We start from the raw sequence: 15,998 nt of genomic DNA, 5'->3' as shown, positions 1-15,998 counted from the left end.
CGGAACGAGCAAAACAAAATAATGGAAAAGTTAAAATCGCCACTAATTGCTGATAATAGACCTCCACCTTAGCAATCTGGCTCTCTTGGGTACGTGGGTGTGTGTGCATTTTATAGACAGTTAGAGTATTTCGCCGCTCTGACGGTTGCTGGACTATGCTTTTCTGGATCAGGAAAAGTTTTCAGGCGACGACGATTTGTGCATTATTGTCACATAGTCACACAGTTGACGCCGCTTCATGTCTTGTTTGGATAGTTTCGAACAACAAGCATGGCAACTATACCGTGACTTCTCCTAGCGGTTAGTGGGCGTAAGTAAACTGAAAGCGCACTAAAATGCAATAAAATTTTATAGAAGAGCATTCGCTCGTCCATCCCATTTCTATCATTTTGGCAACGGTCAGTAAAAATGGTGATTGACAAAAGTTGTCGGATGATTACTCGTGTACTTTTTACTGCTTTTGCTGAATGGTGTTGTTTTGCGGAACTGTTGTACACAACATCACGTCGTGTCGTGCTGCTTTCGCCGATTGTCGCTGCAGTACAAAAATTACACACAATTTACGATGTCCGGTCCTGTAATGAGGGCAGGCGGGGGTTGATGGGATTGGTCAGTCAGTGTATTTCATTCGGTGCTTCGCAAAAGCGGATTATTTTGTTGCAGCAATTGTTTCAGCATGACTTTATAGAGCTAATACCAACGACAGCAACTTGCTCAGTTCCGATAAGTAGCTTTATCTTAATTACAATTTTGTTGAACTTCCAGAACATGACCAAAGACAGTGCGTCTCCATCGTAAAACGGTTTGATGGAGACGCCGGATTTTTTACGTACAGTCAATTCGAATCAAACATTAAAAGCTCTGTCTCATTATGTCTACAGCAAGGATGAGCAAAATATGTCGTAAATTTGTTGAAGGAAACAAAAACTTACCGGTGTCGTTATCCTTGGCCTGCACCTTCAGTATGGCCGTTCCGAACTGGGCCCGCTCGGACACGCTGATGTTGTAACTATCCTGCTCGATCTCCGGCGGGCAATCGTTGACGTCTTGCACCAGCACCGAAACCGGCACCTCGGCCGATACACCGGAAACGCTGTCCGTAGCTCTAATTAAAAGTTCATAACTTTGCTTCTGCTCGTAGTCCAGCTCGTCCACCACATAGATCGCACCTGTGATCGGGTGTGAACGACGGCGATGACGGCGACGGTGGGCGTTGTTGATAATAATGATGTTTTATGTTGAGGGTAACAGGTGTTCGGTCCGGTAAGCAGTTCGGAAATGGTTCGGAAGGGGGAAAGAAAAATAACGGAAATGTGTAAGAATTAATAATTGATGGCTTTAAACAATTTAAAGCTCCGGCAGGTGGAACTCGTTTGATTGTTTAGTGCTGATTTTATGCATTTTATTTTATTGGAGGTGTAACAACAATGGTTAGCAACGGAACGCAATTTATATATGTTTCACTTTGTATACTGCAGTCAACAAAAGCTTAACAATGTATCGCAGCAATGGTTGTATGATTATCACAATAAGGTTACATGCAAATTAGTTACACAGAAATGCACCGGCGCGGCGGTTCGGTCCATTCGAACCGCACGGTAACGCCCACTGGCGGCATGCAATGGCGGTTGAAGCGGGAGATAAATTGCGATGCGCTAAAACCAATCTACAGAAATGAAATGATGGATTTTTAGAGCGTAAATTGCGATGAGCCTAAATGTCCGTTATCGGCCGGAGTGAACTGCAATTACAGTTACGCTAATTATGCAACATTTTACACCCATTCGAACGAATTTAGCACTTTCCGCGTGATGAACTCATTCGTGCTAGTCATGCGTGGTGCAGTGAGTATTTTTAGTAACCAGAAAAAATGAACGGGTGTTTGGTGGATTAAAGCATCACAACAATTTTGATTAAATGCGAGACATTTTCCACGCCTTGGAAACAAATTTGACTAACTATTTTCTCCTTTTTTGCAGGATAGCATGGGATTCTCAGAGACAGCTGTCAGTGTATAAGACAATGGGGAATAGTATGACAATTCCACTAACTTGAATTATAATTTCCAGCTGAGTCACTCAATCACACGAAGAATGATGGTTTGAAAATGCTATTCACTTCACTTATAAGTGAACATCTAAACAACGAAAGCGCAAAACACGAGTTTTGTTGACTTTTTTTATATTTAATTATGATTATAATTATGATTTTATATAAATAGTGCAGTACCAATTAAATCTGATAAGAAAAAATGCAAACTTCGTTGAGTTTTATATGCTACATAAAACAATTAACGTTTTACGAGGAATTACCCAAAGACCAGTTTCTCTGCACCGTGCTTCCATGTTGCACGTCAAAAAGGAGTCTTGATGGCTGCAACGCACGAGTGTGAGATTGTGAAATTTAAAAATATTCAACAGACTAATGTGTTTATGAGAATTAGGATAAAATCAATTATGAACTTTCATACCACCGATTTCACCCCATATGAGCGGAGCATGGGAACGAGTAATTTGTAGTGTGAAGTAAAGTTCAGCTAAGTTACAATCTAGCAAACTACCAACCGATGAAATACTTCAGAAAGCGATGGCGAAAGTCAACAATATTGTTAGGACCACTGCGACCAGCATTTTGGTCTATTGTGATAATCGACCTTCCTGTCGATGATGATGATGATTTATCTGTTTTGACACCTAAGTTAGGTGACCAAACTGCTTTCTGTTCGGATCGTTAAACGGTCTAAGGCTTTAGGATCCCTTGATGATAGTCCTATGATGAAAAAATTATAACCGCGAAGCATGACTGACCAATTCTGGAAGAAGCAGGGAACGCGACTACTGTGCGGTTGGCATTGGGTGGTATGCCTGAGCATCAAGCTATTTCATTACCGGTACTCAACTATTAGAAATAGATCAATTCTGGCCTAATTTTTGAGTAGGTCTGCTTGAATTGAACTGCAAATAAGAGAGAATTGAACTGGAAATAAGAGATTCTCTTCGTGCCTTCTCTCTTACGTCATCACGACGCTGCAAATACAGTTGGTTGCATTTTTTCTCACGAAATAGTTGCCGGTGTATTAAACTAAATAGTTAATCGTTAAGAAAAATTGCGATTAAAAATGGCAGTAAAATGCTTTTATGCAACCGTATTAAGCGTAAGAGAGGAGACAGAAATATAATTTCTCATTTGCATTTAGGACCTATTCAAAAATCAGGCGAGAATTGCGGTTCGAAGTTGATGAACTTATTGTTTTATTTTCACTAGGCATAACGACGTCTAACAATGGAAATTTTCCATTTCACTGATGTTCAAAGCGAATATTTTTATACAGCTATATAACTATGACCCCGGAATTTTCCGATAGATGGCTCTAAGTGTCAAAAAACTAATCCTCAACACAATGTATTATTGGCAGCATTGCCCTGTTTCGATATCTAGCAAAAGATTTCAATTTAAAAGAAAAGGAAGTTTTACTCTGCAACACAGCTTCGAACATGGCGACTTCTGTGCAGGGAAAGTACGATTTGCAGTCAATGTCGATTTTCTGTTGAGTGCTGCAGAAACGCACTAAATGTTTGTCGCTGTTTATGGTGAACATATTGTTGGAAAATCACAGAGCTTTTAGTGGTTCAAAAAATTTAAAAATGGTGATTTTTACATGGCGTGCGTGACGAAGAGCGTGGAAAACCTCCGAAAAAACACGAAGACATCAGTCAATTGCAAGCTCGTATGGACTCGCAGATCAATTGAATGTGACTCAATCCTACTAACACATTTATTAAAAAGTTGTTATGGCAACTGATTATGCAACTAATTCTGGTTATAAATAAGTCGCTGTAGCCAAATTGTGTTGCTGTTAAGAAGTCATCTCAATTTGGACCGGGCTTTGCATGAAAAACGATCCGAATACCAAAATAGACAACACAAAGTGATTTTGTTGCACGATAATGCTCGATCGCACACTGCAATACTGGTCAAAAAACGATTAAATCATTTGGTTGGGAATGGTTCACATGTGGCTCACCAGACTGAGCTCCGTTCGACTACCACCTACATGTATTAATGGGACACGCACTTGCTGAACCATACTTCAATTCTTATGAAAATGTGGACAAATGACTTGATAAATGGTTTGCTGCTAAAGAGGAACAGTTGTTTTGGTATGACATACACAAATTGCCAAAGAGCTGAGAAAAATGTATAGTTATCGACGGCAAATTTGATTAAAGTAGAGTTTTTCATTTGTAATGCCATTTACCATCTCACATAAGCAAGGGTTGCCCATGGCTGCTCTTCTGGGTTGTTTATAACATTGCCATAAATACCAATTATTTAAAACTGTAATTTTTAAGGTTAACTGTAGCTCGAAAAAGGCACCGATGGGCGAAACTGTGTTCCATTGTTAAATTTAAACTGAAAGAATGTTTAATGACCGATTGAAGTCTATATTTTGACATAATGCCGAAAGATAGAATTTCTTTTGTCTGTAAATGTAATGGTTCTTTCCAAAGATGATATTTCGGATGTAACTTTTAATTTTACTGTTTACTGCCAGACAAGTAATGCAACTTACTACCAACTTGCACACCTTCCTCAGTATCTGATTCGAAAACAGCAAATCATAAAAATTACCGTTTTTTAAATGGGTGCTTATTGCAATGTTATAAACAACCCAAAGGAGCAACCATTGGCAACCATTTTTCTGATGTTTTTAGCTTTTAGTTTTTAGCCACGGGCATCCCTCTCGCTCGTCATTGCAGTTCGAGCAGCTTGTACCGATCATTCGGAAGGGCTCGCACTCCCACCCGCGTATAGAATCGAAGGTGTAACATGAAGAAGAAAAGAAAAAATAATGCCAAATTCGCTAGGGGTAACGGGCAGCTGACTGCTCACGAGTTGCTTGCTTCGAGAGTGGGTTACGCAAAAAAAAAACGCTACGTGGCTGTGCCTTTTGCGAGTATGTAGGTAGTAGAATATCTGCCCACAGTAACGGCGGTTGTTTGTCGTATGACTGCGTCGGTGTCGTAAGCGTTGAGTGCTATACTTCTTATACTCGCTTGCCTGATACCAGGAAGTGTTTGCTTCTCGCTCGATTCGCAGCATTGCGTTCAGCATAATTAAAAACACAAAATTGAAGTACTTCTAGTTGAAGTAAATACCATCTACCAGGAGTACAAGTATAAAACCGGATTTTTTATACACACGTTTTTTGCATTAGAATGAAAAACTTTATTTAATTTAGAGTATTTTCCATTGATAGCTTTGCATTTTTCCCATATCTTTGGATGCCACGCCAAAGCAACTGTTCCTATTTAGAAGTAAATCATTTATCAAGCCATTTTCCCATATTTTGGTATAAATAGAAGCACTGCTCAGCAAGTGTGTGTCCCGTCAATGCAAATAGGTGGCAGTCGGACGAAGCTCGGTCTGCTGAGCAAGCATATTATTATTTTTGGGTAGGTGGCTTGCTGACGGCAGCAGTTTCCGGAACCCGACTAACACACTTGTTATAATACAGTTGAGCAAACTGTTAAGTGACTAATCTGAGTCACTGTAATTAGAAATATCCTCGTTTTAATTGGCTGTCAGTCTTTTGATAGTATTTCAGTCTTCTTCAGGGAAATATACAGTTGAAACGTTGGAAAGATTACAAAATCTGTTCTACTATCAATAGACTGACAGCCAATTAAAACGAGAATATTAAATTCTACAGTCGACAAAACAAATTAAAAATATCGTAAGTGTGCTACCAACATTCAGTTCTTCTATCACTATCTTCTGAAAAATCGGTAGGGCTTACATCCCCATATGCAGAATCACGCACGAGAGCAACTATAATGGATGTTAGGAAGAGCACTATGAGTTCATAAAAGACAAGTCACATGTCCACATCAGAATTAAGCAGAAAGGCTGAAAACTTAATCGGAAAGACCAAGAGGCGATTTTTCGAGCCAGGTCATGCTAGTGGAAGCACAGATGAGAAATGCCAAAATAAGAAAAGGTGCATAAGAAGTCCAAAAATGACAAGAGAAGAAACCGGGAGCGAGCAGCGCAGAAATGGTGCACCCTCGAAACACTCGGCAGCTGAAATACTCGGCAGAAGAGTAGTTCGCTCACTACTCCTCTTAGTAAGCGCCTGCACTTCAGGTTAAGAGCGGCTCACAACAGCGTCTCATTCAAAGCGGGCAACTGAATAAGAAACGTGTTGTCTCGGTACTAAAACTAATATGGCAGCCCTATCACGAGACTCAATAACGTGGTCCTAGTAAAGTAACCTACATAAACCTACCTTACTACAAACAATCTAGGAAGTTCGACTCATGGACAGGACATGGAATGGATGCATAGTACCAGGGACTACCGATCGTGGTTGGTGACAGGGTTGAACAGTGAGAAAGTTCAGCATCGTGGTACTGCAGGAGACAACACAAAGACAAGAATATGTGGAGAAATCTCGGTTTTTCTCGATCATCATTAACATGCGCTGCCTATGAGGTGCAAACTAACTATCGATGGTATCTCGCAACAAAGCCGTTCTTCGGTTATTCATTCGGCATTAAATCGGCCCAGAAGCTATTAAGAATTACGCGGGTACGCTCGGCCGTCAACGAACTCGCAACAGGCGTGGTAGGTGAAAAAGTCTCGAGTGCAGAAAATGACTGGTTTGTCGTAGAAAGCCAGCAAACGATGGAGAAGAAAAAAGAGATTGGAAAAACTATCTAAGCATTTTCACGAGGAAGAATTTAGTCAAGCATCGACAACCACGGAATGAATTGACCACGGTCCTTAGGAGAAAAAAGCGCTAAAAGGACAGACACATGTAACTTCTATGAGAAGGTGAACCAATCTCGGAAAGAATGCACCCCGAAGCCTAATAGGTTTAGGAACATGGACGGAAATCTGGTTGCGTGAAGTGATAGACAGGTGGAAGCAGTGCTTCAATGAGCATCTCAGTAGCGACATTGCAAAAGGAGGCGGAACGGAAGTTAACCTGGGAGTGCCCAAAAACAGCGCAAAGTGGTCCAAAAGGGCGAAAAGCGGAACTTTTTTCCTAATGTCTTTTGCTTTCATTTTATCATTTATGGTCTTCAGCGCTTTTGTTCGTATGAATATCTCCCTTTATCTAAAACTGTCAAAAGTTAGTCATTGCTTACTATAATGAAAATAATAACTTTTTTGTGTTAGGAAATATAGACATTGTTTCTTCAGCAAAGTTGTAAATATTGTAAAAACAAGCAACTTTGCTAAAGAAATAAAATTTCTATCTTTATCGAGTGCTGAACTACAGGGCATATTCTTTGAAATTTCTTTAAATATTAGTTTTTCATTCTTAGCTTTTGTTAGTGGCATTTGACAAGAATACGATGTTCTAGGCAATTATCGAAGCTTTCAAAAAACACGTTTTTGCAGAAGACCGCAAATCTCTGGGACTTTCTAAGTTATCATATATTCAAGCTTTAAATTTCCGTAGCTTCACGAGTCTATGGGGTAAAATGGAGCGAGCGGATTTATGAAATCAGTGCTTCATCTTAAAGCTTAAGTCGAGTACTATAAACTTGTATAGGTTTCGCTTGTCCCCAACCACCCAAATGAGAGTACGGCTATCATACGTTTTATGTGTTTCGCGTTCGCCAAAAACTCGATACACGTCCATTTTTTTGTGTTAGTAGATAGACAGATAGTTTCTTCGGCAAAGTTATAGCAAATATATAGGTAAACAACTTTTCTAAAGAAATGGTATTTCTATTATCATCGAGTGCAGAGCTATAGAGCATTTTCCTTGTAAATTCTTTAAAAATAAGTTTTTCATACTTAGCTTATATTGGTTGCATTTTACAGGAATATATGGTTCTAGGCGATTATTGGAGGACTCAAAATACACGTTTTTGCAGAAGATTGAAAATCTCTAGGACCTTTCCTTACAAAGTTATCGCTTTTGGCTCGTGAAGTTAAGGAAAAATAAAGCTTAGATAAGCGATAACTTTGTGAGGAATCGTCCAAGAGATTTGCAATCTTCTACAAAAACATGTGTTTTAAGTTTTTTAATAATCGCCTAGACCCATATACTCTTGTAAAACGCAGCCAACATACGCTAAATATGGAAAACTTTTTTTTAAAGAATTTCCAAGGAAAATGCTCTACAGCTCTGCACTCGAAAGATATAGAAATGTCATTTCTTTAGCAAAATTGTTGTGGCGCCCGCTCTCAAAGTGTTCTAGCGAGAAAATGGTCAACTGAAAACTAATAGAGTTGTCGGACTGCTGGCAAAACTCTACATATATAGTAAACCACTACTAGTAATGACACTTCACTGGATAATGGATGGAAAGTGTGGTTGGTCGCATCTACAAAAAGCATGATCGACTCGATTACTGTAATAACCGCGGCATTACGCTGATCAACACCGCCTACAACGAGCTCTCCCAGAACTTGTTGTCCCGTCAATCCCCAATAGCAAGAGAGGGATTTCACAGCGCACTAACAGACGGGCTTTATAGGGCTCCGTGCTACTACGGATCAAGTTTTCACACTCTGACAAATCCTTCAGAAATGTCGAAAATAAAACATGCCTACGCATCATATTTTTGTGAATTCCAAGGCTATTGAAAACAATGCATGAGAATAGTTTTCCGGACAAACTGATGCGGTTGATCAAAGCTACGCTGCTGGGGCGAGATATATGCTTCGAGCGTGATTTGGTCGCACTTTCAAGCCCTTTCCAATCACACAAACGGTTAAGGCAAGAAAGTGGTGTTTCCTATATAGTATTTAACATCGTTGTTGGAGGTTCGATTAGGCTAGCGGGTTTTGAAACGGGAAGTACTTTTTTCGGTAAAAGCAGCGAGCTCCTAGCCTTCGCAGACGACCTTAATATTACTACTAGAAACTTTGGGATGGCTGTTGAAATCTACGTTAGACTAAAGACGGAGGTTAGGAGGCTTTGGTTACAATCCAATGCAACGAAAATCAAATATATGATAGGAATAGGCGCCAGAGAAACCAACTTTCGCTTCCCACTGAAAGTGACTCTGGACGGCGCAGAACTGAAAGTGGTTGATTAGCGCATATATTTGACATCTCTGGTCACCACCGACAATAATATAAGTAAGAAGATTCAACGACGCATTCAATCTGGAAGTCGGGCTTATGTTTTCCTCCGTAAAATGCTTCAATCATACAGTATACGTCGCCACCCAAATCTGACGATGCATGTGTGAGGCGTATGAACCGCGAGTTGAATCGAGAAGATTCCCATAGGATATCTTGCGAAAGTCGGAAGACTACGGTTGGCCGGCCACATCGCAAGGATGCCAGACGGCTGTGCTGAAAAATCTGTCTTCTTCAAGAACCCCGACGGTACCAGAAAAAAAAGAGAACCAACGTGCTAGATGGTTCGAGTCGGCTTGAAACCGATTTATGCGGGTCGAGATGCTCAACAAATTGGCGACCAGTAATTCTGAACCGCCAACCCGGCTCTAAGCTGCTAGAGGGGGAGCATGCTTGTGAAGTGCATCAATTGATTTATTTAAGAATGATCAATTCATAATAATTGAAACCATTTTAATTACCAACGAGAGCAAATTTAACGCAAACGCAAGGCAGGCACATTTTCGTGCATAATGTATTGTATTCAAAGCTCCTTCTGTTTTGTCTGTTCGTGTGTTGTGTATCATAAAGAGTATCGAGCTATTTTGAACGCCAGGACGCGGCTTGGTTCATGCTCGATTCATGAATAAATCAAACTAAAGCTAGATAATATCATCGCCGTTGCATGCTGCCATTAGGTGCCGGTCTGATTTTCCTTTCACGCTACCCGAAATGAAACCAAAATCACGTTTCGTAATTATATGTTCAACAGGCCGGAATAGTGCGCGGCAGCAGCAGCAGCAGCAGCAGTAGCGGTTTGCCGCTCAGTTCGAGTAGTGTGCCATTGAATAGTAGTAGGTAGTATGCCACCCGGGTAAAGTCGGTAAATTTAGCGAAATTTTTGAATGGAAAGCCTAGCCTTTGTAGTACAATTTTAACATCAGTCCAGCGACCGTGTGCGTCAGTTCGGAAGTTCGGAAGTGGATTCGGTAATGACGATCCGAAAATCCCAAAACAGCGCCAGTTGAACCGAGTTCCGATTGTCCGGCGGATTAATGCGCCTGTTTCGCTGACCGACCGGACGGCGGCGGACACTGAGTAAAACTGGCCGGAAATTGAAATAGAATAATTTTCTGCTATACTTGATTGCGCGTTCGTGATTGGAAATTCAAGTTAGCACTTGGTTGTAATCGATGGGAAAATGTAAATATTGAAACTAATGTGCGCACGGACATTCGGACAGAGGTTTGCTTGACGGAGTGCGTGAAGTATGTAGTAAAATGGGAATATTTGTACGCCGTGCACGGAATGGACACGATTTTGTGGTGATTCTTTATCAAAACGCAATTATGAACTCGGATAAGTAGCATTTGAATTGATTGACCAACGGTCATGAAGGATAATTTAATCCCTAAACTTCTATTTTATTTTACTATTAACGACTATCACTGACTGATTACTGAAATTATCAGCTTAAAAACGTTTTACGCAAAATCGATAATACCAATTTAGCCAGTACTTACAAGGCACCTTCTCTCTAGAGCGAGGTGTCGATGTAAATGTTTACCTAATAGCATATTACCCTATAAAAGATGGTTAGAGTAGCTATCGGTATGTCAAGCTTCGCGCAGTAAAACTGTACTGACAACATAGCTATGTAATCTTCTTCTGCCTCCCGGTAGGTGGTGGCTTGTTATGGTCCAGCTGACTTCGAACATACCCACCTCTTCCGTTCCGTCACTATTCGATCAGTGAAGCATAAAAGCGCAACGAGAAATTGCTCCATCAGTTTGAAGCCATGTTAAAATTAATTGCATCGCGCTGCTGACAACGGCACCGATGACTGCCTGCAGGGCTATCGATACGACATCGTCGTGTCATCTCAAAACAGGGAAGTGTTACACCGTTTCATAGTGTCTTGGGGCAACTATGTAAGAGCATTGTTTCCTTTTCCGGATTGACTTACAACACAGTGCTTTGCATATAGCGAAGGAACACGATCGGAATTCGTTCCGGAAATGGAAAATGTTATTCGTTGAAGCGATTGCCGTACAAATGTGGTTTGTGGTTTGGAACGCTAAAGTTGTGATTCGTGAAGTTATTTAAATAATTCGGAGATTTATTCGAAGCAACGATTGAAATTTTTCCCATCTTTAGCGATTTTAAACTAATACTCTGTGAATTATGATTACTGAACTACTATAAAAAACAAAAAAATGCTTTAACTTTCACACCAATCATCGATTATTCGATACCATTTAATTCGGATTGGACAACCGCACCCGGTCATCCCAGTTTAGTCGCTAAAAATAAGTTTCTCCTCCAACTGGGAAAAATTGCCGTTAACCATCCGACAAAGCGTCGTCGAGCAATCGCTGCTGTTAGCATTTTGCACCATAGAGTACGAGGACTGTATTTAATATCAACCGTGCTGTGCAGCTTCAGGATAGTTCTTTCAATTCTATTCACTCTGTGAGTTTCATACAAATACTCAATGTAGCTCATACGCGTATGAGAGCGGTGGTGAGCCATCAGGTTTAGCTGAAAGTTTTCGCGTTGAACGTAGTTCTTTTTTTTCTGCAAGCAATCAGGAGGCGAGGCGGGAAAAGCCATGATTTATGTTCAAACACATGCAGATTTTGTTTCAAGTTATTTCCATTTTTCAACTGAAAAATAAACTTTCTACCGAGTAAACATGAATACACAAGCACACTCGCGCCATACAGACATCTGCAAACACATTCATTTCAATGCAATAACGGATGAACTTTAAATGTTTCGCTTCAACTTTTTTTTCTAGCGGGGTTAGATCTGTCTATTAACTCGGTGCAGAGTATTATAAAAACAAAACTTTATAAAAGCTTGTATACGTGCTTTTCATCAGCTGCATCGCACTTTCCCTGTGGCAAAATGCGCCGCGGAAAAGCTGGATGTGTTTTGTGCATGCTAATTAGAAAGGTAGCGGTCAGCAACAGCGAAAGGAAGGAACTAGGCAGCAGGGGAACAGGAACCGTCAGGAAACAGAGGAAACAACTATACACAGATGACATATGGGAAGGTTAACATAATATGTGGAATGAAATATTCAGTAGAACAAACACACAAGTGACCAAAAAGTGGTGACTGATAATAATAACAAACATAGTACAGTACAGCGTAGTAAGGACATCGCATGAGTGGAGATGACAAACATGTTCGTGCATTGCATCTGGACGTACGATACAGGTACGGAACGTTGTGATATTACACGGCATGTTACGTGCAGAAAAAGGCACACAGGAACTTTGTTCCTGTAACAAAACATCAATGGAACAAAAAAATGAATAAAACAGAAGCAAAAACAAAAAAAAATTGTCACACCACATCAAAACACGTTAGGGGCGGTTTCTGGATCGACGGGAAATACTCACATGGCCCGTTGGTACTGTCCGGCGCTGTAATCGGTTGGAATATCACAGTCACCGGTGATTGTTTTTCGGAGGTGAATTGTTGCGTGAAGGAAAAATAGAAGAAGATAGATACACAGTTATGAGACGACAGTTTTACGAATGACACACCAAATAAGAGGATGAATAGCGGAAGCAGCACAGGTAGTGAGTGCGATAGCACGATAGCTAAACGGAAGTATTTTTTATACGTTATATGATATCAAATCAATTGAATAATTGTGTCGCTTTGTCATCATACAATAGCAATGGATATTCAAATAATTATAATAAATTAAATCGAAACTCTTAAGTAAAAATAAAATGTCATAGAACCCATTGATTAATTTCTCAAGCCCAAAGAAAACCAACAGAAAATAGTATAAAATCCTTAAAAAAATGCCTTTGGACGTGCTGTCTGCTCATCGCAATATCTCGGGTTTCTTCGAATAGATTTAGCTGATTTTGGTAGGTGGTAAACTTTGATAGGTCCAAACAATGTGTCAAAAAACAGCTTCATTGTTTATTAAGCAACTAAAAATTATAATGGGCGCACGTCTAGCACCGCGTTAATCGAGAGATTGGTAAGGTACCCCGGGGCAAGTGGGAATACGGGGTAAGTGGGAACGGAGCTCATTACTCCCTTCAACCTCATTTTCTCCAACCGAACCTTTCTAGAAATGAAATATACAACTTAAACGCATGTATTAAAATTATAGATTATTTATAACAGGCATTCCAAACATCAAAATTGGACTTTAAATTTGAGCGTTATTTTCAATTTGCGTTGTAAGTTTGACGCACCTTTCTATAAATGATATTTTGGCCACAGGTTTTACGTAAAAGTACATGTTTTTCTGACAGTAGGTAAACATAATAAGTGTATTAACAACTTGCACCCGAAAACTAGTTGTTAAATTTGACAAACGGCATTAAAAAAATGGGTCGAAATAAGGTCGGCACTTCAAAGCACCCGGGGCAAGTGGGACCTATTATAAATAAAGTGTTTCAGCACAAAACTTCCTGTCTTAATACATTTTTTAGATGAACTGTCGAACATTTTCAGTTCTATTACATAATATTTATACCAGTAAAGCTTTAAAATAAAACCGAAAAGGACTAAACCGAGGGGCCCCAAAAAAGTAGCCCATATGCACAGCTTGTGAGGGATCAAACAGTTTGGTCACATTTTGGTTTCACCTAAACGATGTTAATTGAATTTGGAAAGTCAAATTTGATATAATTAAGCAAATCTGCAACTGGAATTGAAACAATAAAGTGTTGTGGTTATTATAGCGTAACTATCTCTTACGAGTAGCTCTACCGAATTGGGCATGGTAGAACAAACAGATCATAATCGCATTTTCGAGCTTGGTTAATCCTAAATTACGTCTCGCAAAAATTGGATACAACGACATATTCAATACATTTCATTACAATAATGCTTTATAGCGTAATTGCTCACGATTTGTGCTTTATATAAATTATAAAGTCGCCCGTTGTGATCTGATTTTATTACGCTATTTTTGTATGAACCCTTCGTACAAATATTGTTTTTGATTGCTTCTTGCAATGCTTTAACATTGTTGTATATTAACTTTTTACTATTATTTTATGCTTTTAAATCAAATTTGAATATAGGTCCCACTTGCCCCGGTAAATGGGGCAAGTGGGACCTATCGCCATAATTTTGAAAATTCTCCTCAGATTCATTTCATGTAAATTGATAGGCCTTTTTCGTAATTAATCCTTCGAAGTGATACCACTGAAGAGTTTCTGTGCTGAAAGAATTTTAAAATAATCATAGGTATAGAAAACACAGTGGAATAAACCCAAACTATGCATTTTTTAGGACCCACTTGCCCCGGTGTACCTTATATAAGTTGTTGTTGTTGCTGTTGTTTTGTATCATATGAGATTACCTGTTGTAAATAGAATGCAGAAAATAGAACCGATAGGCTTAAAATTATTGTCGCAAGTTCATCAATTAGCGAGCCTATAATTCAAATTTAAAAGCGTTTTATTAATCGCGAAATGCATTCAAATATTCAGTAATTATTTACAAATAAATGGGTATGAAAAACTTGTATCGAAAAAAAACAGAATCTCAACATAATTCATGATATGTGTTCAAACTGCAGCTTAAGAAACGAGAAATAAGTCTTCTGCCCTACACTATTTGAATAAAGTGGAATTTTTCCCACAAAGCTATTTCAATTTATTAAAAGAGATAGCTATAATTTTTAAAACACAACATGGCTGTGGTACACTGGGGCACGTGCCCCACCCAGCTAGCATTTTCATATGTATAAAAAAGGTAAAAATCAGCATTACGTACAGATATACATGCTAAATAAATCGTATTTCATGCGCAAAATTGGCATATCCGTACTATTTTGGAGGCGATATACGTGATGACGAATAATTTTGAGCGTTACGACTATATAAGTAGTTATATACGATAATATCCGATTAAGCGCGAGTCGCTCCGTATTACTCTACGATTTTGTGCTGAAAATCGTATGTATGTCAGTCATTATCATTATATACGACAAAAAATCAACTTGATCCCACTTTATCCAGCTTTAGTTATGATTTCGAGTTTGTTAGGAGATATTTACGATAGTTTTCGTACATTGATATACGAGTTGGTGTTAGCTGGGCACCTTCTATAATAAATTTAATGGATAATAAAATAATTTTTTAATATGCAATCGGGAAGCACGGCGTTATCTATTCAATTGCCAGGTATTGAATAAGTAGCGATAGGAAAATTGATTGCGTTAAAATAGATTCTGCTTTGAGTCCAATTTTAATTTTAACTTCGAGTCCAATTTCGGTACGATTTTATGTCCAATAAGCCAATTTAAGTTCATTTCCGAACCTGATTTGTCTCCAATTTCATTTGAAGTTCAATACCAAGACTAATTCGAAGTGCAATGTCAAGCCCAATTTTAAGTACAATTTGAAGTTCACTTGTTGTCCAATTTCAAGCATAATTTAATTCCATATTTTAAAGCCAAGTCCAAGTCAAATTCAATTCCAATTTCAGTTCCGATTTATAATCTAATTTCAAATCCAATTTTTATCCGATGTCCAGTCCAATTTCAAGACAAATTAAATTCTTATTTCAAGTCTGCTTTCAATTTCAAGCCAAATTTGAGCTCAACATCTAGTTTAATTTAATTACGATTTAGGTTCGACTCAAAATCCAATTGCAATTTCCAATTCAGGTCCAGTTTGAAGTGCAATTTTTAGTTCAAATTTGATGAAATTTTAAATATAATATCAGTAAAAGTAAAATAGCCTTAATAGTGGAACTCCGAACTTTGGAGTTGTAAACCTAATCGACCGGAATTTTTGCAATAAGGCCATTACAAAATATTTTTAAAATTTTTGAAGCCCCCCCTCTTTGAAATTGGTTTGAAAAATCGGGGGGCAAAAACTTAATTTGTGGGATATAAGCAAAATTTTTTTTTATGAAAT

At 38.9% G+C, this 15,998-nt stretch overlaps 1 protein-coding gene across 1 annotated transcript in view; it reads right to left on the bottom strand.

The window, feature by feature from the left end:
- LOC128738251 (fat-like cadherin-related tumor suppressor homolog) overlaps positions 1 to 15,998 on the bottom strand; it is a 589,652-nt gene that overhangs the window by 25,603 nt on the left and 548,051 nt on the right. The window contains exons 14-15 of the mRNA XM_053833248.1: positions 12,498 to 12,521; positions 933 to 1,169 (exon numbers count right to left, since the gene is read on the bottom strand). Of these exons, the coding sequence (XP_053689223.1) occupies positions 933 to 1,169; positions 12,498 to 12,521 (261 nt within the window). The remainder of the gene's footprint in view (positions 1 to 932; positions 1,170 to 12,497; positions 12,522 to 15,998) is intronic.

The sequence above is a fragment of the Sabethes cyaneus genome, chromosome 2, assembly GCF_943734655.1.
Source record: "Sabethes cyaneus chromosome 2, idSabCyanKW18_F2, whole genome shotgun sequence".
NCBI lineage: Eukaryota > Metazoa > Arthropoda > Insecta > Diptera > Culicidae > Sabethes > Sabethes cyaneus.
The sequence above is the reverse complement of the archived record's forward strand: the minus strand, read 5'-3'. Positions and strand labels throughout refer to the sequence as shown.